Here is a 20,859-nt window from a genome sequence, read left to right as displayed (position 1 = left end):
TTTCTGCTCCAAAAAAGCTAAGGTGTGCTATGTGTTGGCACAGCTCAAGGAGGAAGCCACTGAGTGACTGGTTAACATGTAAACAATAGCAAATACATTTCTATACCGCTTGTCAGTGCACTTAAGCATTCCCTAAATGTAAGCTAATTGCCCCCAGCAATCTGGGTACTCATTTTAGCGGCTTTGGAAGGATGCAAGCTTGAGTCGACCTTGAGCCCTTTTGCTGGTATTGAACTCACAACCTTATGGTTTGTGAATGAGTGGCTGCAGTACCAGCATTTAACCACTGCACGACCAGGGCTTCTAAGATATGTAAGATATGGATGCAGCCAAATTAGATAATTTCAATGTGTTTATGACCAGCCTCCAAGCCTGGTTTGAAGACTGGTTCTGGCAGGAAAAAACACTCACCAATGTTCAGCAGCTCTGGCTGGGAAGCAGGTCAGTGGCAGTGTATGCAGTGGAGTTCATGCATTTGGCAGGCCACATACCTGATTGGTCTGAAACCACAAAGATACTTTTGAGACAGCCTGAACTGAGATAGCTGGAGTGGTCATTGCTGCAGAGAAACCCAGAAGACCTATTTTGATGGGTCCAGCTGGCCAGTGATGTGGAAGCTATGCAGCTCAGCATAAAAATCGCCATACAGGGCAGTCATGATGGATCCAAGTTGGGAGGAGGACAGCACTGCCAAAAAGCCCAGTCAGCCCACAAGCAAGCTAAGGGACTTGCAGTGTGAGAAACAAATGTTCCTGTGCCTTTGGTACAGTGGAGAGGGTCACTGCCCAGTAACCACCCCACTCCATTCATACAAGAAGGCCAATCCCAAGAGTCCGAAGGGGAAGGCCCAACATGGAATTGTAACAGGGCAAGATTGGGGAAGTGTTGCAAAAGTGAGTGCCCAGGGAACGAAGTGTGGGAGACTGACTGATCTGATGGGATGAGAAAGAAAAATCAGGAAATGAATGAAACCTGCCCCAAGTGGCACTGATTGGCAGGCTTCAGACAAAGGACACCCAAAATCATGGTGAGTGGTTGTGCTAACTTCTTTTTTGTTCAGGTGTGACTGTGAGCCTCCAGAGGGGGGAGCAAATCTGGACATTGAGAGTAATGTGGACTGGCCGCATTGGGTGCTTGGTACACCCCATCACAGTCACCAGATTTAGCCTATGGGTAGAGGAATTACTGCAACCAATTAAATTTACCCAAATGGATGGTGGTGATCTAGTCATGTATTGCACAGAGCCAGTATGGTTAGAAATGGAGACATTACATGAGGTGGCCTCTATATCAGTTAATGTCATCATTCTGGGGCTGGATTGTCTTAGGCTCCTTAACCCCCACACTGACAGGGTTACAGAGGAAATGAAGTTCATAAGACAGCCATGCCAGGATCACCAGTCACTGTTGATTGGCAAAGTGTGGCATGCAGTCTTGGTGTCAGGATCAGACTCAGACCTGTTGGCTGTGGGTATGGTGGCTGCACACCCCAGATGATAAGGTGCAGATGCCTCACAGGGCTAGGGCTTTAAGTACCTCCCTGGGGAAAATAGCCACCCCTATGGCAGAACCAGAGTTCCCCAGGAATATGCTCACCTAAGGGAAGTTTTTGAGGAGAAGGAATTCACTGTTCACTCCCCTCATCATAAGACAGATTGTGTAATTGAGTTGGTTCCAGGGGCTGAGTTGCCCAAAACAAAGTTATATTCCATGACTCTCAAAGAACTGGCAGCTTCAAACAAACTGATAGAGAAAAAAATTGGCCAGGGCTTTATTTGGCCTGTCACATCTTCAATGGCTGTTGTTATGACACAAAAAGTTTAGTTCTTTGAGGTTGTGTGTGGACTATCAAGAGTTAAATGCCACATGGACCCCAAACAAATACTCCTTAATGAAGTATATGTAGATGTAACTGAGGAAAGGCAAAGTTTTTACTAAACTGGACTTAAAGGAAACCTAATTTTGCATGTGCAAGGAAGAAAAAGTCTAATTACTGAATTCAGTATAATACAGAACACCAAGACAACTTTGACCAAACACCTCCAAACCCATTTTGAAACACGTGGAACCTTTTGTGGTTCAAGTGGAAGCACTGGATATGGCTATTGGGGCAGCATGATTACAAAGAGACAAGGGGACTTACTTAAGACCATGTGCCTGGGAGTGGACCCACGAATGTGGAGTGAGGAGCTGAGATCATATTCTTCTGAAAGCTAAAGCTTAAAAAGCCAAACAACTCCTTCCAAATGGAAAATGAGTAATTATAAATAAACAAATAGGAATGTGAGGAGAATAGAATGGAACTGCCCAATTAAAGATTTAATGAGAAGAAAGATAAATGAGTGGCATTTTTGTTTCCTGCAACTGCTGGCTGGTTGTTTGCTAAGCTGAACAGAAGATAAGATATATAAAACAAAATTAAAGTAAAACAGTTGAAAATAAATTTATTGGATTGTGTGGGACTCAAAGAATTGAATTGAAATATTAATTAAAAACAAACTGAGAGATAAAAATATAATAAACTGCATGTCGGCAGTCTGAGTTGGCAGATGTCCAAAAATCAAAAAAGAGAACTGAAACAAACAGTTTTAAGTTGGAAGAGCCAATCTGTACACACTTCAGATAAAGCATATGCATGTTTAAGAAGAGTAAACTCACAAGAGAATGTTGAGGCTTATAATATTCAATAGGAGAAATCTAGTTCCACTGGGACAATGCAAAAAGCCAGAGCTAAGTCTAAAGTTCCAGGCACGCAGCCAGAAAATGAGGATAAGGGGGATGAAATGAAAGCATGGTTCTTGCTGGTGCTAACAGAAAATCAAGTCAAAAGCAATGAGGCTTATAAAGAGATACTCATTAAAAATAATGAAACACTACCAGAGACAATAACTAATAAAATTATGGATGAAATTATCATATCTATTCAGATTATTAAAAAAAGAAATTGAAATAGTGGGAAAAAAGTATACTCAGTACAAAAAGAACAAAAAAAATTTGTCATGCCCAGATTGTGGAATGGTCTGCCAGATGAGATCCGTCAAATTACCCAAACTATATTCTTTAAGGGATTTTGGATTTCAGCTCCCAGAATCCCAGACTATTGGCCAAGAAGTCCAAAATCTCTTAAATGGCACAGTTTGGAGACCACCGGTATAAAGAAATATGGCAAATGGAGGTAGAATAATATGAAGATATTAGGCTCTGGTGTTGGGAAGCACTTAGGATTTTTTTAAAAAAAGACCATGTGCCTGCCTATCGAGAAAGTTCTCAGAGATGAAGATGAACTGGCCCACTGGAGAAAAAGCAGCAAAAGCAATTCAACAGACTTGTTGGCATGGCAGCATTCATTGGAGGGGGCTTCCATTCCATTTGCATTTTGGACTGATCATAAGAACTTAGAAGCACTGAAGTCCTGCCACCAACTAAGCCCCCAAACAGATTAGGTGGGCTAGGGTCTTTTATACATCCAACTTCCAATTAAAGTACCTACTAGTAAGAAAATATTTTCCTAGTTATGCTTTGTCAGGCTGCCTCAGCATAACAGCCAAAGAAAGGAGGCGATAGATTGGATGCTTACCCCACAGCAACTGGGGATGGCAGTGTTCACCTGAAGTATACCAAAGCTCCAGCACCAAAGGTTCTCACAGATCCATGCTTCCAAAAAACCATGGCTGAGGCCATTGAGGAAGAAAAGAGGCTAAAAGACCATGAGAGGGGGGAGTGTTGGTGAAGGATGGGACAGAGTTTATATACCAGAGACGTTTAAGAGAACAGTTGTCAGTTTTGGTGGTCCAAATTTAGACTGGATATGAAAGACTATATAAAGACTTGCCCAGTCTATGCATGCAGGGGAAAGCTTTGGGGCTTTTACAAACTTTACCCACCACACCACAGCCATGTATAGAAATTAGCATGGACTTCAATACCGATCTGCCTGAGAGCCACAAAAAGACTGTGAGTTAGGTGATTTTTAAAACAAGCCCATTTTGTACCTTGTACGTGCAATGATTCCCACTGCTCCCCAACTGGCCAAGATGTTGGTTCAACATTTATACTGTCTTCATGGAGTAGTTTCATAAGATATTTGTTTTCATGAAACTATTAGTGGTTGAACAAGGACTGAGTACAACCCATCATCCATAGCTGGACGAGCAAATGGAGAGAGTTAATCAGGTGTTGGAACAGTACTTAAAACATTATATTTTGCCAAAACAATTGGTCCTAATATTTGGTTTTTGCCAAATATAAAAGTGGAATATTACAACACTGTGCATCAAAGTACTAGCCAGTCTCCATTTCAAGTATTTGACAGGATTTGAAACCTTTGCCTACTTTGGACCAAAACAGAGAGACCAAAAGCACCACCTTCGGACTGATCTGGGGATGGGCATTCAAATGATGCACACCTATGGATCAGGCTGAAGCCATGCCATGGCTGCCTAAGACAGCCCAAACTTTGCACAAAAGGAATGCAAAAAAAGTGCTCTTTGCCATAGGTCTGTTGCAGAGTGCTGCCACCAATGGACTTGGAAATGTGGTATCTGGTTGCCACGGCCCTGTGCTGATGGTAGTTGGAGTGGCCAGAGACTGCTCCAAGCCACCCATCTGCTTGAGGTCTTTGTCTACAGAAAACTCAGACCCTATTCCATTGGTGGACAGGATTAATTGAATCAAAGAAACCTGGCCAAAAATCATGTCTGCATGAGAGGTTACAAAACATATGCAGACCAAAAGAGGGCACCAGAGCAGAAATTTAGGGAGCACTACAAAATGTACCTATCACCTAGATTCTTCCAGTGTTTGCAACCTTCTAAAAAACTGGGACAAAATATGTTGGACTTCTTCCTACTGAGGAAAAGTGAAGGTGAATAGATTGGCCTTAGAAGTAGAACTTCCAAAAACTTATAATCGCATTCATCCAGTTTTTTGTGGGTTTTTTGGGCTATGTGGCCATGTTCCAGAAAAGTTTCTTCCTGATGTTTCGCCAGCATCTGTGGTTGGCATCTTCAGAAAATGCTTTGCCTGGAAAAATTGAGTGTATATATACTGTATGAGCCTGCAAATGCATGTGTATTATTCTGTGGCTGGCCTCAGGCTGGGAGGCTGATGCAAAAGAGCAGGGGTAGGCAACCTTTTTGAGCCAGGGGCCGGGTTGCTGTCCCTCAGATAACTGGGGGGCCGAAGCCAAAAAATAAATAATTAAATATTTTTTTAAAAAATTTAAATATATAATATATAAATAAACCAGGACAAATGTAGGACAAAATTTTCAAATGGAAGACAATTTTTTTAAAAAAAAATGGAGGACACGTGAAAAAAATTTTGATTTTTTAAAAAAAGTTAATATAAATGCATGTTTCTGAGGCTTCTATAGACAATTGCCCCCCAAAGGCCCTGGCAGCAATCGGTGGCAGGACTGGGCTGGGGCCTCACCGGGCCGCATCCGGCCCGCGGGCCGCAGGTTGCCTACCCCTGCAAATGAGGATTAATGTCTGCTAATTGGTGATCATTATCTGCTGGGAAAGCCCCTGACTCTGAATGGTTTCCCATTTGCATTTGCTGAGTCCTTATTTTGCTATTCCTCAGGAGTGGTAGCCAAATTTTGTTAACTTTAAGGGTTTCTTCTTTCCGGTTGAAATTGTCCAAGTGTTTGTGGATTTCAATGGCTTCTCTGTGCATCCTGACATGGTAGTGGTTTGCATGGTCCAGAACTTCAGTGTTTTCAAACAGTATTTTATGCCCAGGATGGTTTGTGGCATGTTATGCTAGTGCTGATTTTTCTAGCTGGCCCAGTCTGCATTGCCTCTCGTGTTCCTTGATTCTGGTTTGCGCGTTGCGTTTGGTGGTCCCTATGTAGACTTGTCCGCAGCTGCATAGTATGCGGTAAACTCCTGCAGCTATGAGTGGGTCTCTCTGGTCCTTGGCTAAGTGAAGCATTTGCTGGATTTTCTTCGTCGGTTTGTAATCCATTTGAAGGTTGTGCTTCCTCGCCACTTTGCCTATTCTGTCTGTGACTTCTTTGATGTATGGTAAAAATACCTTCCCTTTGGGTGACTGCTTGTCTTCACTCCTCTGGGTTTTTCTGGGCTTGACAGCCCTTCTGATGTCTGAGCTGGAATAACCATTAGCCTGTAGAGCCCGGTCTAGGTGCTTCAGTTCATCTGCCAAGAAGTGGGGTTCGCAGATGTGTTTTGCTCGGTCTGTTAGTGTTTTGATTGTGCTTCTTTTTTGTCCTGGGTGATGGTTGGAGTTCTTGTGCAGGTATCGGTCAGTATGTGTGGGTTTTTGGTATACTATGTGACCCAAACGTAGGTTCGGTTTGCGGATGACTAGGGCATCCAAGAATGGCAGTGTTCCTTTTCAAGCCCAGAAAAACCCAGAGGAGTGAAGACAAACAGTCACCCAAAGGGACCACCAAACACAGTTTGCAAACAAGAATCAAGGAACACGAGAGACACTGCAGACCGGGCCAGCCAGAAAAATCAGCAGTAGCAGAACATGCCACTAACCATCCTGGGCATAAAATACTGTTTGAAAACACTGAAGTTCTGGACCATGCCAACCACTACTGTCAGAACCTGTTATATTCATATAACATATGAATATAACAGTATATATTCAGTATATATTCAGTTCATATATAATCACTTCATGTATGTTTTGAGATATCTGATCTATATTGTTCTGTTAGCTAAGATGTTGGGTGGTGGGGTGGTGGAGAGAATATTAAAGTTGGTATTGGTTTCTAAGTGGGGCCCTGTTAACTGCTTTGGAATGTTGTTTTAGATAACTAGCTGGGAATGTATCAAATGTTCAAGGTTATGTCTTGAGTGAGGCTAGGTTGTGATGGCGACATATCTAAGTGTGTGTGTTGTGGGGAACTAACGGGGTAGAGAAAGGAGGGGGCATTTTAAAAGTGTACATTTTTCCTCTGAAGCCTCAGACTCTGCAAAAAAAGTGTTACAGATCACTACTGCAATGCTCTTACAATAAACTTTCTACTTTTGGTATAAGTTTGGTTGTGGTCCATTGATCAGAGGATTCCAAACCTCACAAGTACCATGTCAGGATGCACAGGGAAGTCATTGACATCCACAAACACCTGGACAATTTCAGCCAGAAATAAGAAACCTTTAAAGTGAACAAAATTTGGCTACCAGTCCTGAGGAATAGCAAACTAAGAACTCAGCAAATGCAAATGGGAAACCATTCAGAGTCAGGGGCTTTCCCAGCAGATAATGATCACCAATTAGCAGACATTAATCCTCATTTGCATCAGCCTCCCAACCTGAGGCCAGCCATCAGCACAGAACAATACACATGCAAATCACTCCTGCATTCCCAGGCTCACACAGTATATATACACCCAACTTTTCCAGGCAAAGTATTTTCTGAAGAGGCCAGCCACAGATGCTGGCAAAACATCAGCAAGAAACTTTTCTGGAACATGGCCACATAGCCCAAAAAACCCACAAAAAACTATGGATGCCGGCCATGAAAGCCTTTGACTTTACATTCATCCAGTGTTTCATTCTAGTTTGCTTAAATCAGCAAATGTTTGCAAGCTGTGTCATCAAGCCCCACCTGTGCCACCTCAACTGATGATTGATGGCCAACAACATTTTGACATTAAACAAATTTTGGGTTCTAGGTGATAAAAAGGAAAGCTATAATATTTTGCTCAGTAGAATGACTTTCCCCAAGGACATTGTGAATGGGTGACTGAAATCCATGTCAGGACACCTAAATTAATTATATCATTCCACCGAGTATGACCTTACAAACCTGGGCATGTGTGAGTTGTTGGGTGTTGGAGTTAACGCTGTTTGACTATTTGTTTATTATTTTTATGCCTTTACTATAGTATTTAATATTGTGTGAGGAGGGGATTTGTCTTGAGGAGCCAGATGTCAGGGTCTCCTGTGCAGGTTCCCTCTGCCACGATTTTGTTGTTATATTTGTTACCTATAGTTTTGCTGTTGTTGTTATTAGCAGGTCTAGCTACGTGAATGAGAGTGGGAGCCTCAGACACAGGCTGTTACTTAAGAGCTTCAAAGTTATTCTGCCTGGGAGAGGACTATATGAAGAATGTAGATCATTGGAGCTTCTTGGAAGTATAATAGTGAAACTGAGACTTTTGAATCAGTTATGGCAAAAAAAAAAAGGCTTTCTGTGCCAATGTTGTGCAACAAACTCTTTCTGGTTCATCTGTGAAGCCTGGTTATTGAATTAGACAGAGAGGACATTATACAAGCACTGGATAAATAGGCTCCTCACAATAAACAGCTTCCATTTCCTGACAATGACAGCAACAAATTTGCCTTATTTCTTTCATGGTCATTGTTTTTCCTCTCCTGCTGCTTCATGAATGGCACTGGGGTGGACATCTCTGGGTAATTCTTTTCTAAAAGTGATACTTCCTGCATGTAAGAATGAAATGTCACTCCAATTTTAAATTTGAAAATAAGCATATCTCAGCTGTTAGAACTCTGGGAAACCTGTAATGGCATTATAAACAGAAAGATAGTATGTTTGGTGCCCCCAGACTCATGCATTGTAAACACTTTTTCTCTCCTTGCTTATTTTTCAGACCAAAATCATTGTTGATATACAACTGTACAACTGGTGGCACAAATCCATTTTGTTGGGGGGAAATGGGTAAGTTTTCATTTTAAAGCAGAACCTAAGAAAGTCACATCAGATTTTGGGTATGACACAGTTTTAAGGACTCCACCATTATAATTGTATAAGCCTGTCTGGTTCATCCACAGTTCACAGCTTCTGTTATCTTCCAGTGTCTTCTGTTCACATGCTGTTGGTGACAGGACTGAAGTATTTCTAGTTACAAAGCATATTAAAAGCACATAGCAATTCAAACAGTTTCACATTCACATTGCAGCCATTCATCTTGAAATCAAAACAAGCTTGTTTTCAGGATTGACCTCTTCCTTTTCCATTGATCTTGACAGTTCAAAGCACAAAGCACGAGGCAAGGCTTCCTTCTTTTCCTTGGCTTTGTGTTGGGGCTGGGTGGCTGCCTGGCCCTGCCTCACCTTCTCGCTGTCCAACCTCAGTGGAGGAGCAGATGCACAAGCTCCTCTTCTTCTTGGGCCTGGCCAATTGGAAGAGCTTGAGCCTCTGCTCCTCCATTGAGCCCTCTCGGAGCATGCGCACTGAATGTGCAAGGCATCGAGGAGGTGAGGCAGGGCCGGGTGAGACTCAGGAGCCTGGAGCCCTGGCCACCCAGGACAAACAGGGAAGCAGGACGGGACCATGCCACTCCCTAAAAAAACTGGGAATGTCCCACTTGTTCCCGGGACATGGTAACCCTACCTCATTCCCACTTACAAATAAATTGCTTTGCAATCTGAATCAATGAATTGGGTTTGGCAGTGGAGCATGGTTCACACTACATTTGCCCTGATTGCATTTTCTTCCTGTAAAATAAAATAAAATAGTCCATTTGTGGTTCACATTGATGAATGAATCGATTCATTTTAAACCATTTCCTACAGGAGTCTCTCAAGATAGCCCACTTGAAATTCACATTGACAAATGAATCAGTTCAAACTGAACCATTTTCAAAGGGATTTTCCCCCTCTGTCCATCAATGCAATCACATTTATGTACTTCTATACGAGGATCGAAGAGTGGGTGGAGACAAGTTGTTAATTTCACCAGGTGACCCTTTACCACATCATAGTAAATCAATTCTGATTCGCATCTCGTTCATAGAATCATAGAATCGTAGAGCTGGAGGAGACCACAAGGGCCTTCCAGTCCAACCCCCTGCCATGCAGAACTCTCAGTCAAAGCATCCCCGACAGATAGCCATCCAGCCTCTGTTTAAAGACCTCCAAGGACGGAAACTTCACTACACTCTGAGGGAGTGTGTTCCACTGTCAAACAACCCTAACTGTCAGGAAGTTCCTCCTAATGTTGAGGTGGAATCTATTTTTCTGTAACTTGCATCCATTGTTCTGGGTCCTGTACTCTGGGGCAGCAGAAAACAAGCTTGCTCCCTCCTCAATATGACATCCCTTCAAATATTTAAACAGGGGTATTATATCACCTCATAACCTTCTCTTCTCCAGGCTAAACATCCCCAGCTCCCTTAGTCATTCCTCATAGGGCATGGTTTCCAGACCCTTCACCATTTTAGCAGCCCTCCTTTGGACACGCTCCAGTTTCTGAACATCCTTGTTGAATTGTGGTGTCCAGACCTGGACACAATATTCCAGGTGAGAGGCATGACCAAAGCATAATAGAATGGCACTATTACTTCCCTTGATCTAGACACTATATTTCTATTGATGCAGCCTAAAATTACATTGGCTTTTTTAGCTGCTGCATCACACTGTTGACTCATGTTCAACTTGTGTTCTACTTCGACTCCTAAATCCCTTTCACATGTAGTCTCCTTAAGACTCCTGTCCCCCATCCTATATCTGTGCATTTTGTTTTTTTCTGCTCTAAGTGCTCCCTCCTTCATTTGTGTCACTGGCGCAGCGTTTACATGGCTATGTCAGCGACACAAAGGAGAAAGGGGCCAAGCGGCCCCCTTCTCCTTTCCCCACCACTGTCAGGGTGTCCTTGGGGCTTGAAGCCCCAAGGATACCCCTTTCCAGGCCACAGGAAGCGGCCTTTTGCTGCTTCCCGCGGCCTGGAAAAGCGGCAGATCGGGGCCTCAGGGCTGCCACTGTTGCAGCTGAGGCCCCAATCTGTCAGGGAAAGGGGCGGGTACAGGCCACCCCAAAGGGGCGGTCTGTAACACGCCTTAGTTACTGTATATACGCATGTATATGCCTAAAAATTTAGGTTAAAAAATTGACCCCAGAAACCTGAGTCAACTTAACCTTGGGTCAATGTAAGTTTATATATATATGTGTGTGTGTGTGTGTGTGTGTGTGTGGAATTTTGTTTACTTAAATCATCATATTGCTTGATAGGATTCAACATGTTTTATTGTTATCAAAACTATCCACATGCTGGAAAACTGCTGTTTTACATAACTACAAGTGCTAAGATTATTTTTGCGAGCAAATGGAAAGCAGCTGAGTGTCCCTCGATTGATGAATGTCTATATAAGTTAGTACGTATGGATAAATTTACCAATCTCTTGAGAAGACAAGATGGGGAAAAGGTTGTTGAGATCTGGAAACCCCTATATAGTTTTTTCAACAAAAGGACAGGTTAGAGACGTCAAATGAATAATGTAAGTTTGTGTTAATAGGTGAAGGATGTAAGTAATTGGTTGAAGGTGTTGAATTAAAATGTTAAGAACTGTTATTTTCAGAATTTATAATAGTGAAGAAATTTTCCTTAACCTAAAATAAGCCAGAAACGGCTAAACATGATGGAGAGATTATGATTTGTTGAAGTTCAGGAAGATATTTTTGTTGTTTTGGTTCTGGGAAGATATGAAATGATGTTGTGTGAGTGTTATTTTTGTAAAGTCTTGATATATGTGGAGTGATGATTGAGGTATGATATTTGTTGTCTGTACTAGTATAGATTTGTATTTGTATATGTTTATACGGTTTTTTAAAATATTAATAAAGATAAAAAAAACCTAATATGGACATGTGAAACAAAACAACCAGGTCAGTGAAATCTTGCATAAATAAGCAAGTACTTTTTGAATCTTCTACAGATCACTTAAACATTTCCAATATTCAGGGATACTTTTTTCTTTCACCAGTCTCCACTTTTCTTATGATTTCCTATGAAGGCCAGACATCATGCTTCTTTAACATGCTGGAAGAAGCTAGTGAGGCAAGCTTATCTGTTTTTTCTCTGTTTTGCTATTCATGCATCTTCAGTAAGGGGTTATGAAGGCATCTCCTTGTTTACCTTGCCTTTTGCAGCCAGGCACACATGATTACAGTAGGATAATTTAGAATAGAATCCCAATTTTTCCCGCTGCAGTCCAACACTGAAAGTCAGTGTTTCTCCAGACCTCCTTCACCATCCTTCCAATGCAACCAAGACAAAAGGAAAGTAGAAATTTGATCCTCATGTACATTTTCAAAATGTGTACAATAACTGAACAGACTGGATAGCTGTCTGTGTATCTGTAACAATAACATTAGTGCCTTTATATACATATAAAGAATGGATAGGATAAAATAGTTATTTTGCTGCAGTTCTGTCAGTGTGCCAAAAGCCCTTCTTGGTGTTCTTTTTTGTAAATAATAATAATAATAATAATAATAATAATTTGTTTTATTTATATACCGCTATTCCAAAGATAATAGCGGTGAACAGCAAGTAAGCTAATTAGCAAGTAAGCTAATTTGCCCCCAACAGTCTGGGTACTCATTTTAGCGACCTCGGAAGGATGCAAGCCTGAGTCGAGCTTGGGCCCTTTTGCTGGTCTTGAACTCGCAACCTTGTGGTTTTGAGTGAATGGCTGCAGTACAGGCATTTAACCACTGCGCCACCAGGGCTCCTTATAATCTGTAATCTATAATCTGGTAATATTAAACACATTCAGGCATATCTATATATTCTGCAAGTGCATCATCATCACCTTCCAATGAAAACATTTGTTCTCTGTTATCATGTAGAACCTCTCGTCTTATCTGCATACAAGAGGATTCCCCTGGAGAAAGCCTTTAGAATACCTAATGGCAACATGACATCAAGCTACTTGATGCACCAATATTCAACAATTGTCAGTCACACGGTCCCAGCCTTTCTCTATGATTTGTATCTGAGGCTAACTGGAAAGAAGCCAAGGTAAGGAAGGCATCATTCTGTTTCTTAGTCATGATACAGAGCAATTTTCTATGCACAGTGCATTGCAGATGTTTTCACAGATACCATTCTTCTTTTTCCACATTTTGTTGTGTTACAAACTGTAATTTTGTATAGTTAGGCAGCAGTTACAGCTGTGAATCTTCTCGGGTAAGCTTCTGTCATCTTTGTTCATCTGGATGATGTTGGTTTTACCCATTCTTTTCAGCTAAATAGATCCATCTTTTTCCAAAATGTGTAAAGGTGTGTGTGAAGTAAACACTCCTGCAAAGTACTATATATGAGAAAACCAGATGTGTCATTGTGGTGGGGACCTTGGCAGCCCCCCTCCTCTCTCTTTGTTTCATGGGTGAGACATCTCAGTTTGTGCTGTACGGTTTAATCTTTTCCAGACCAAAAAGACACTTACTTCCATTTGAATGTTCAGAAACTCAGCTTAACTGTATTCACACAACCATGTGTTCCATATAAACCAATCAGCCAAAGCAACCATTCCTCCATTTGGTCCCTCCTCAGTCCAGAACCCACTCCTTTACTTCTTCCACTAAGGTACTGAACCTCTAGCTTCCTGGGGAACTTTCAGATACTTCTCTGCAATCTCTCTGTCTGCTTTCTCCACCACTCGGATTTGGAAGCCCCTTGTCCAGCACCTAATTTGAGTGTCCCACCAACCCCCTTCCTCCAATTAGCTGGAAAAGAGCCTCTCTCACTGGGCGTTCTCCCCAAGCAGCTGATAACCTCTGTCTCTCCTCCAATGACCCCTCCAACCTACAATCTCTTACTTGGCTTCGGGTGAGGCTTGAGCTTCGAGACAGCCCTTTCCCACATTGTAGCCCGGCCATACAGCCCTCACATTTTTTTAAACTTAATTTTTCTCATATACATCACAAATCTTAAAACAAACACTTCAAATGTATTATAAAAAATGTAAACAAACAAGGATTATCTTCAATGTTTATCCTCCTATTCCAATAGCTATCCTTCTTCTATACCCTTTTGTGAGATCCAGCAACTTCCACCAGAAATCCACAACAACAACTTGCTCAAAAGAAGTGAAGTTTATTGAAAGTACAGGCGAATGTGACCAGACAAACGTTTAAGCAGAATCTAACCAGCAAAATCCCAAGCACCTAGTTTAAAACGCACATATCCCCCCACCTTTTTTCCTGTGGGCACTACACCCCCACTATGCATGAGAAACAAGCTGTCTGGCCTTGAAGGCCTGTGCAGATGTCTCCTGCTTATCGCAGCATTCCATTCCCAAGCAGCTAACTACCTACAAGTGATCCCAGCCCCCTCCCAAACTCTAAACCCAGGCAGAACTAAACCTAAGGCAATTAACAAGGAAATTGAGCAGTGATTATAGAACTGTGAATATTGATTGGAAATTGGCTTTGGAGTTCTGACACCTTTATCTCTAAAAGCTCAAAGTCATATCCTATTATAATCCTTATTCTCCCCAACTCCAATTAACTTCTTAGGGTCGTCCTAATAATTGGTCCTATAAAAACCGGTAGCTTCTTGTCTTATTCTCCAACAATATTCAATATTAGCTAAGATATAAAATCATCTAATAAACTCTCCCTTTATTTCCCTTAATGGGAAAGATCTTGGAGTCTAGAAAATTCATTGTCTTTTTCAATAGTTGCTTCTTTCTTTAGCCGTTAACCCATTTCTGGGTACATATTCCAATTACAGGGGACCACTATTCTTCTGTCTGCTTAATATCTTTATTATTTAAAAGAGCTGTCAGCTGATCCATTTCTCATTTCTGTTACCTTTAATAACCAGTCATTCAGCTTCGGAGTATTTTTTTCTTTCCATCTTTGTGCCAGTAAGAGTCTTGCCACTGTAATCAGGTGCAACAAAATACACCAATGTTTCCTTTCAATCTGTGCTGGTAGTTTATTTAACATATTTAACAGATAAATTTCTGGTCTCGGTTCAAATTTTATCCAGAATGCTTTTTTCTATGAATCTGTGTATTTGTTTCCAGAATTTTTTCAGCTTTATACATTGCCACCAACTGTGAATCCATGTGCCTACTGCCGCTTGACATTTCCAGCAGTTTTTTTTACCTTAAGTTGTAAATCTTTGCCAATTTATTTGAGGTCAGATGCCATCTCTGTTCCATTTTGAAGTAATTTTCTTTAAGTATCTGCGACTGGGTAAACTTCTTTGTCCTAGTCCTCACATAAATCCAGCTTTCAAGATCAATGATCCTTCCACAATCCGTTTCCCACTTAATCATCGCTTCGGAAATTGGTTCTTCTTCTTGTTCCAAAATGAGGAGCGCTTTATAAATTTTTGTGACTTTTTCCCCCTTCTCTCGGTTAGCATTTCTTTTAATTTAGTCTGTCCTTCTCCAACTCCTTGTATTTTAGAATCCATTTTGAATCTCTCTTTCAATTGTATATATAACAACCAATGTATCTTAGGGTCAATTTGAGTAAGATCCATAATTGGTTTCATTTCATATTTACTTTGCGCTGTTCTATACAAAATATCTTTGTATCTAAGCCAAATGTTTAGGGATTTCCATCTACCTAAAAAACGTTCGTGGGGAGATATCCATAAAGGAATTTTCCTTAAAAGTTTCCTCTTAATTTTTGACCAAATTCGCAACAGGGATCTTTTAATTATATGGTGCTTAAACTCTTCATGGACCATCACTTTGTCGTACCATAGGTACGCATGCCAACCAAACCTATTGTCATGTCCTTCTAAATTCAGTAAATCTTCATTCTCCTATATTATCCAATCTGAGATCCAGTTAAGAACATTGGCCTGGTAATATAGGTTCAAGTCTGAGAGACCCGTTCCTCCTTCTTCCTTCTGTTTTCTTAAAATTTTTCCATTTTATATGTGGTCTCTTATAGTCCCAAACAAAATCTTTGATGTCCTTTTGCCATACCTTTAATGGGGTATTGCTGCTCAATATTGGAATGGTCTGAAAAAGGAAATTTAATTTTGGTAGTACCATCATTTTGATTGCTTCAATCCATCCCAGAAAAGCTAATTTTAATTTGCTCAATTTTTAAAGTCCCTTTTGATCTCTTTCCATTTATGAGGGTAGTTGTTCTCATATAGTTCCGTACTTTTGTTCGATATCCAAATTCCTAGGTATTTCACCTTCTTTGCTATCTTACATTTCGATAAGTCCATAAGTTGTTCTTCTTCACTCTTACTTAAATTCTTTGTTATTAACATTGGTTTAGTTCTGTTAATCTTAAAACCAGATATTCCTAATAATTTTCCTATCTATCGGTTCGGTTCCTCCAGGATTACCACCAGGTCATCCGCAAAAGCTTTAAGTTTGTATTCCCGACCTTTCAATCTGGTACCTTCTATTCCTTCTTCGTCTTGAATTTTGTTATTTAATATTTCTAGAACCACAATAAAGAGTAAGGGAGACAGTTATTCCTTATTTCAAATGTCTTTGATTTCTTCCCATTGACTATAAGTTGGGCATCTTGTGTCTCGTATATTTTCCTTATCCAAGTCAAAAATCTTTCACCCACTTCCATTTCTTTTAAGATTTCCAGTAAACAGTCCCAGTTCACATTATCAAAAGCCTTTTCTGCATCTGCAAAAATTAAAGCTAATTTTCTTTCATTAGTACGCTCGTAGTATTCAATGTTATCTTTCATTTGGCAAGAGGGAAGAAATCCAGATTGGTCTTTATTTATATATTTATGTATTTATGTATGTATTTATTTATTTACATTATTTATACCCCACCCTTCAGCCCTAATGGCTCTCAGAGTGGCTTACAATTATTATTTTTAATAAGACAGTTCCCTGTCCTCATGCTTACAATCTAAAATACACGACACAAAAGGAGAAGGGAATGGTGGAGGGAAAGGGGATGAAGTCCAGTGGTTCTTCTCTCCCTCTGATGCCTGAACCAAGGCAGATGGACTAGAGGGAGGGCTCTTCTTCTTCAGGCTAGCCCTGGTGGAGCTGGGCCAGCCTATTCTCTCCCTCACAGGCCGAAGAATGACAGTTATGGAGGGAAGAGCCTTGTGGTGGGCTTTTGCTCAGAGGAGATGAGTCAGAGACTTGCCTCTGGAAGGAGGTAGCAAGACCGGGCTAACAAAGGTCATTTACATGGGTGTTTAACAGGGGAGTTTTTGAAGGGGAAGCCCACAGTCCTATTTCAGTACCTTTTTAAGACTTCTCAATATGGACACTGAGGGAGATGCTGCTGTCACCTGCAACAGTTGTGGGATATTTGTCTTGTTGCCTAGGGATGTAGGGAACTTCACCTGCACCAAGTGCAAGTTGGTAGCCCTGTTGAAAGGGAAGGTCCAGCAGCTGGAGGCCCAGGTATGTACACTTCAGCATATTAGGGAGCAAGAGCATTTCCTGGACAAAATGGAACAGACAATCTTGAATGGGAAACACACACAGGAAGTTTCTATGGTCACTTCACACACAGCAGGTAGACAGTTGAAGGAATGTCACACACAGAAGCAGGGAAACCAGAGATTGTTCTGGGAGCTTGCATCTACAGCATCAGTTTGAAATTCTTTCCCTTATCAGGGATGATGAGGAAGAGCAGCAGGGATAGTCCTCAGGGAAAGTGCAGGGGACCCTGCGAGTACCACTACAGGGAACAGCTGCTGCTAAGCCTCGGAAGAGGCACATGGTGGTGGTGGGGACTCCTTGCTAAGAGGCACAGAAACATTGGTTTGTGGGCCTGACAAGATGTCTCAGCAGGTGTGTTACTTCCCTGGGCCAAAAATCCATGATATGACAGGGAGGCTAACAAGACTTGTCAAGCCTACTGACCATTACCCCTTCCTTTTGGTCCATATGGAAATTAATGATCCTGAAAGGCACAGCCTTCAGCATATTAGAAGGGATTATGAGGCTTTGGGTAGGAAGCTGAAAGAGCTGGATACACAGGTTGTCATCTCATCTCTTCTCCCTGATGATGGGTATGGTACAAGAAAGGAGAGGTAAATAATGGATGTGAACAACTGGTTCTGCAGATGGTGCCGCTGGGAACAATTTGGATTCTTGGATCATGAGCTGCAGTTCCATGAGGGGGGACTTCTGGCAAGGGATGGGTTGCACCTCACGCCAGTTTGCTTTAAACTGAGTTATGTGGGAGAGGGAGACAGTATTTTTGAAGGCAAGAATGCATCCAGGGCTGGAAATACTGTTTAAACTGACAAATAGTGCAAGGACCCAACAGTGGGTGGGGAAAAAAAACTTTACATGGGCTGCTGGGGGGGACAACCCATGGTCTTAGATGTCTCTACTCCAATGCACAGAACATGGGAAATAAACAAGATGAACTTGAACTCCTAGCACAACAAAGTAAATACAATATAATTGGCCTCACTGAAACCTGGTAGGATGAGTCTCATGACTGGAGGGGTACACCCTTTTTAAGAGACATAGGCCAAACAAGAAAGGAGGAGGAATAGGATAATAAGTCACAGATAATTACACCTGTGAAGACATCGAGGACTTCAGTCCTGGAAGCCAGGTGGAGAGCATCTGATTAAAAATTAAAGGGGAGGAAAACAACAGGGATGCTATTGTGGGAGTCTACTACAGATCCCCAAGTCAGACTGAGTAATTTGATGATGCCTTTCTAGAACAGATGACTGTAAATTCAGAAAGGAGAGATATACTACTGATGGGTGACCTCAACTAGATGGATATTTGCTGGAAGTCAAACTCAGCCAAAACTCAGCAAATACCTCACTTGCCTGGAAGAGAATTTCATTGTCCAAAACGTGGAAGAGGCAACAACGTGATCATCTATTATAAATCTGATCCTAACCTACAGGGATGACCTGGTTAATGGGGTACAAGTGGTGGGATCCTTAGCTTGGAGTCATCATGTTTTCCTGGAGTTTGTTGTTGGAAAGGAGACGTCAGGCATAGTCAGTCATGCATTCTAGACTTAGCAAAGCCGATTTCACTAAATTTAGTGAAATACGGGGGGAGGGGTGATCCTGTGGTCAGGAATACTAAAAAAAAAAAGGGGGGGTTCAGATGAATGGAACAGAGGATGCATGGCCATCTATCAGGGATGCTTTGATTGAGAGTTCCAGCATGACAGGGGGTTGGACTGGATGGCCCTTAAGGTCTCTTCCAACTGTACAATTCTATGATTCTAAGTTTCTCAAAAGGGAGATACTGAAGGCACAATTTCAAACAGTTCCAATGAGGAGGAAAAATGGGGGATGTCTCAAGAAACCAGGACTAAAGAAGTTTCAACTGAGCTAAGTTCTAAGCAGGACATGTATAAGAAATGGAAAAGAAGGGAAATCACCAAAGAGGAATTCAAACAAATAGCTAGCATGTGTAGGGGTAAAGTCAGAAAAACAAAAGTGCAGAATGAGCTAATGCTTGCTAGAGAGGTTAAGAACAATAAAAGGGTCTTTTGGGGATATGTCCTCAGCAAAGGAAACAGAAGGAAATGGTAGGGCCACTCCGCAGAGAAGATGGCAAAATGCTAACAGGGGACAGAGAAAAGGCAAAACTACTCAACATCTTTGCCTCAGTCTTCTCAGAAAAAGAAAAGTGTAATCACCTAGAGGGAAATGGAGCAAAGACCACAAGAAGGGAAATGCAGCACAGGACAACTATAGAGGTTGTACAGGAATACCTGGTCAAGCTAGTAAAATGTGGACTAGATAACACAACTGTTACATGGATTTGTAATTCGTTGACCGGCCAAACCCAAAGGGTGCTCAGCAATGGCTCCTCTTCATCTTGGAGAGATGTAACCAGTGAGGTGCCACAGGATTCTGTTCTGGGCCAAGTGCTATTCAACATCTTTATCAACAACTTTATCAACAACTGCACTTACATAGAAAAAAATGAAATTCATAAATATAGGAAGAGGGACACCTGGCTGAACGAAACTATGTGTGAAAGGAATCTAGGAGTCCTAGTAGACCACAAGTTGAACATGAGTCAACAGTGTGATACGGCAGCTAAAAAGGCCAATGCTATTTTAGGCTGCATCAATAGAAATATAGTTTCTAGATCAAGAGAAGTAATAGTAACACTTTATTCTGCTTTGATCAGGCCTCACCTGGAATACTGTTTCTAGTTCTGGACTCCACAATTCAAAAAGGATGTTGACAAGCTGGAGTGTGTGCAAAGGAGGGCCATCAAACTGGTGAAGGGCCTGGAAACCATGTCTTATGAGGAAAGACTTAAGGAGCTTGGTATGTTTAGCCTGGAAAAGAGACAGCTAAGAGGGGATATGATAACCCTATTTAAATATTGGAAGGGATTTCACATTGTGGATGGAGCAAGCTTGTTTTCTTCTGCTCCAGAGACTAGAATACGGAACAATGGATGCAAGCTGCAAGAAAAACGATTCCAGCTTAACATTAGGAGAAACTAATGTTTCTCCTAAAAGCTATTAAATATAAAACACACTCCCTCAGAGAGTGGTGGATTCTTCTTCTTTGGAAGTCTTTAAACAGAGGCTTGATGGCCATCTGTCAGAAATGCTTTTATTGTGAGTTTCTGCATGACATGGGGTTGGGGTGGATGGCCCCTGTGGTCTTTTCCAACTCTATGATTCTATGATTCTACTTGCAATAATATATTTCTGCAAGTGGCATAGAAATGGACCTTCATATGTGGCACACTAATGTAAATGTAATACAACAAATTTTAGGGTTTAATGCTATCAATATTCCAGGCAGCATGCTGTAGTGGTTTGAGCATTAGACTATGGCCCTTATGACATGAGGGGTTTTGCAGCTGAGATCCAGAGTCACTCCTGGTCCAGCCATGCGAATTCACATTATAACGTGATGTATTAGCACACCTGATTGCTTTCTATGGGGATTCGTTCTGAGCCAGATCCAAAATCAAGCCGGAGTGACTCCTCATTTTGGTGAATTCGGTAACAAGCGAATTCACAAGAATTGCTTCTAAGCTCACTTCAGTTTCACTCCGAATTGGTCTGGTGTGGAATGCAACTTTGCTTCCATCTTGGTACAGCCCCCCAAACCTTCAAGGTCCCGCATTTCCCATGATGTTGTGCTGCAATTTTGCCCCATTTGCTTCCGCTACTCCCCCCCCCCCACTTCCATTGCTGCCAAGGGGAAATGC

General features: G+C 41.6%; 1 protein-coding gene across 1 annotated transcript in view; it reads left to right on the top strand.

The window, feature by feature from the left end:
- Window positions 1-20,859, top strand: part of LOC121931470 (fatty acyl-CoA reductase 1-like) — a 68,248-nt gene that overhangs the window by 33,602 nt on the left and 13,787 nt on the right. Inside the window, exons 8-9 of the mRNA XM_042469284.1 lie at window positions 8,591-8,658; window positions 12,570-12,741. Of these exons, the coding sequence (XP_042325218.1) occupies window positions 8,591-8,658; window positions 12,570-12,741 (240 nt within the window). The remainder of the gene's footprint in view (window positions 1-8,590; window positions 8,659-12,569; window positions 12,742-20,859) is intronic.

Source organism: Sceloporus undulatus, chromosome 5, assembly GCF_019175285.1.
Source record: "Sceloporus undulatus isolate JIND9_A2432 ecotype Alabama chromosome 5, SceUnd_v1.1, whole genome shotgun sequence".
Classification (NCBI taxonomy): Eukaryota; Metazoa; Chordata; class Lepidosauria; order Squamata; family Phrynosomatidae; genus Sceloporus; species Sceloporus undulatus.
This window is presented reverse-complemented; position numbering and strand designations above follow the sequence as displayed.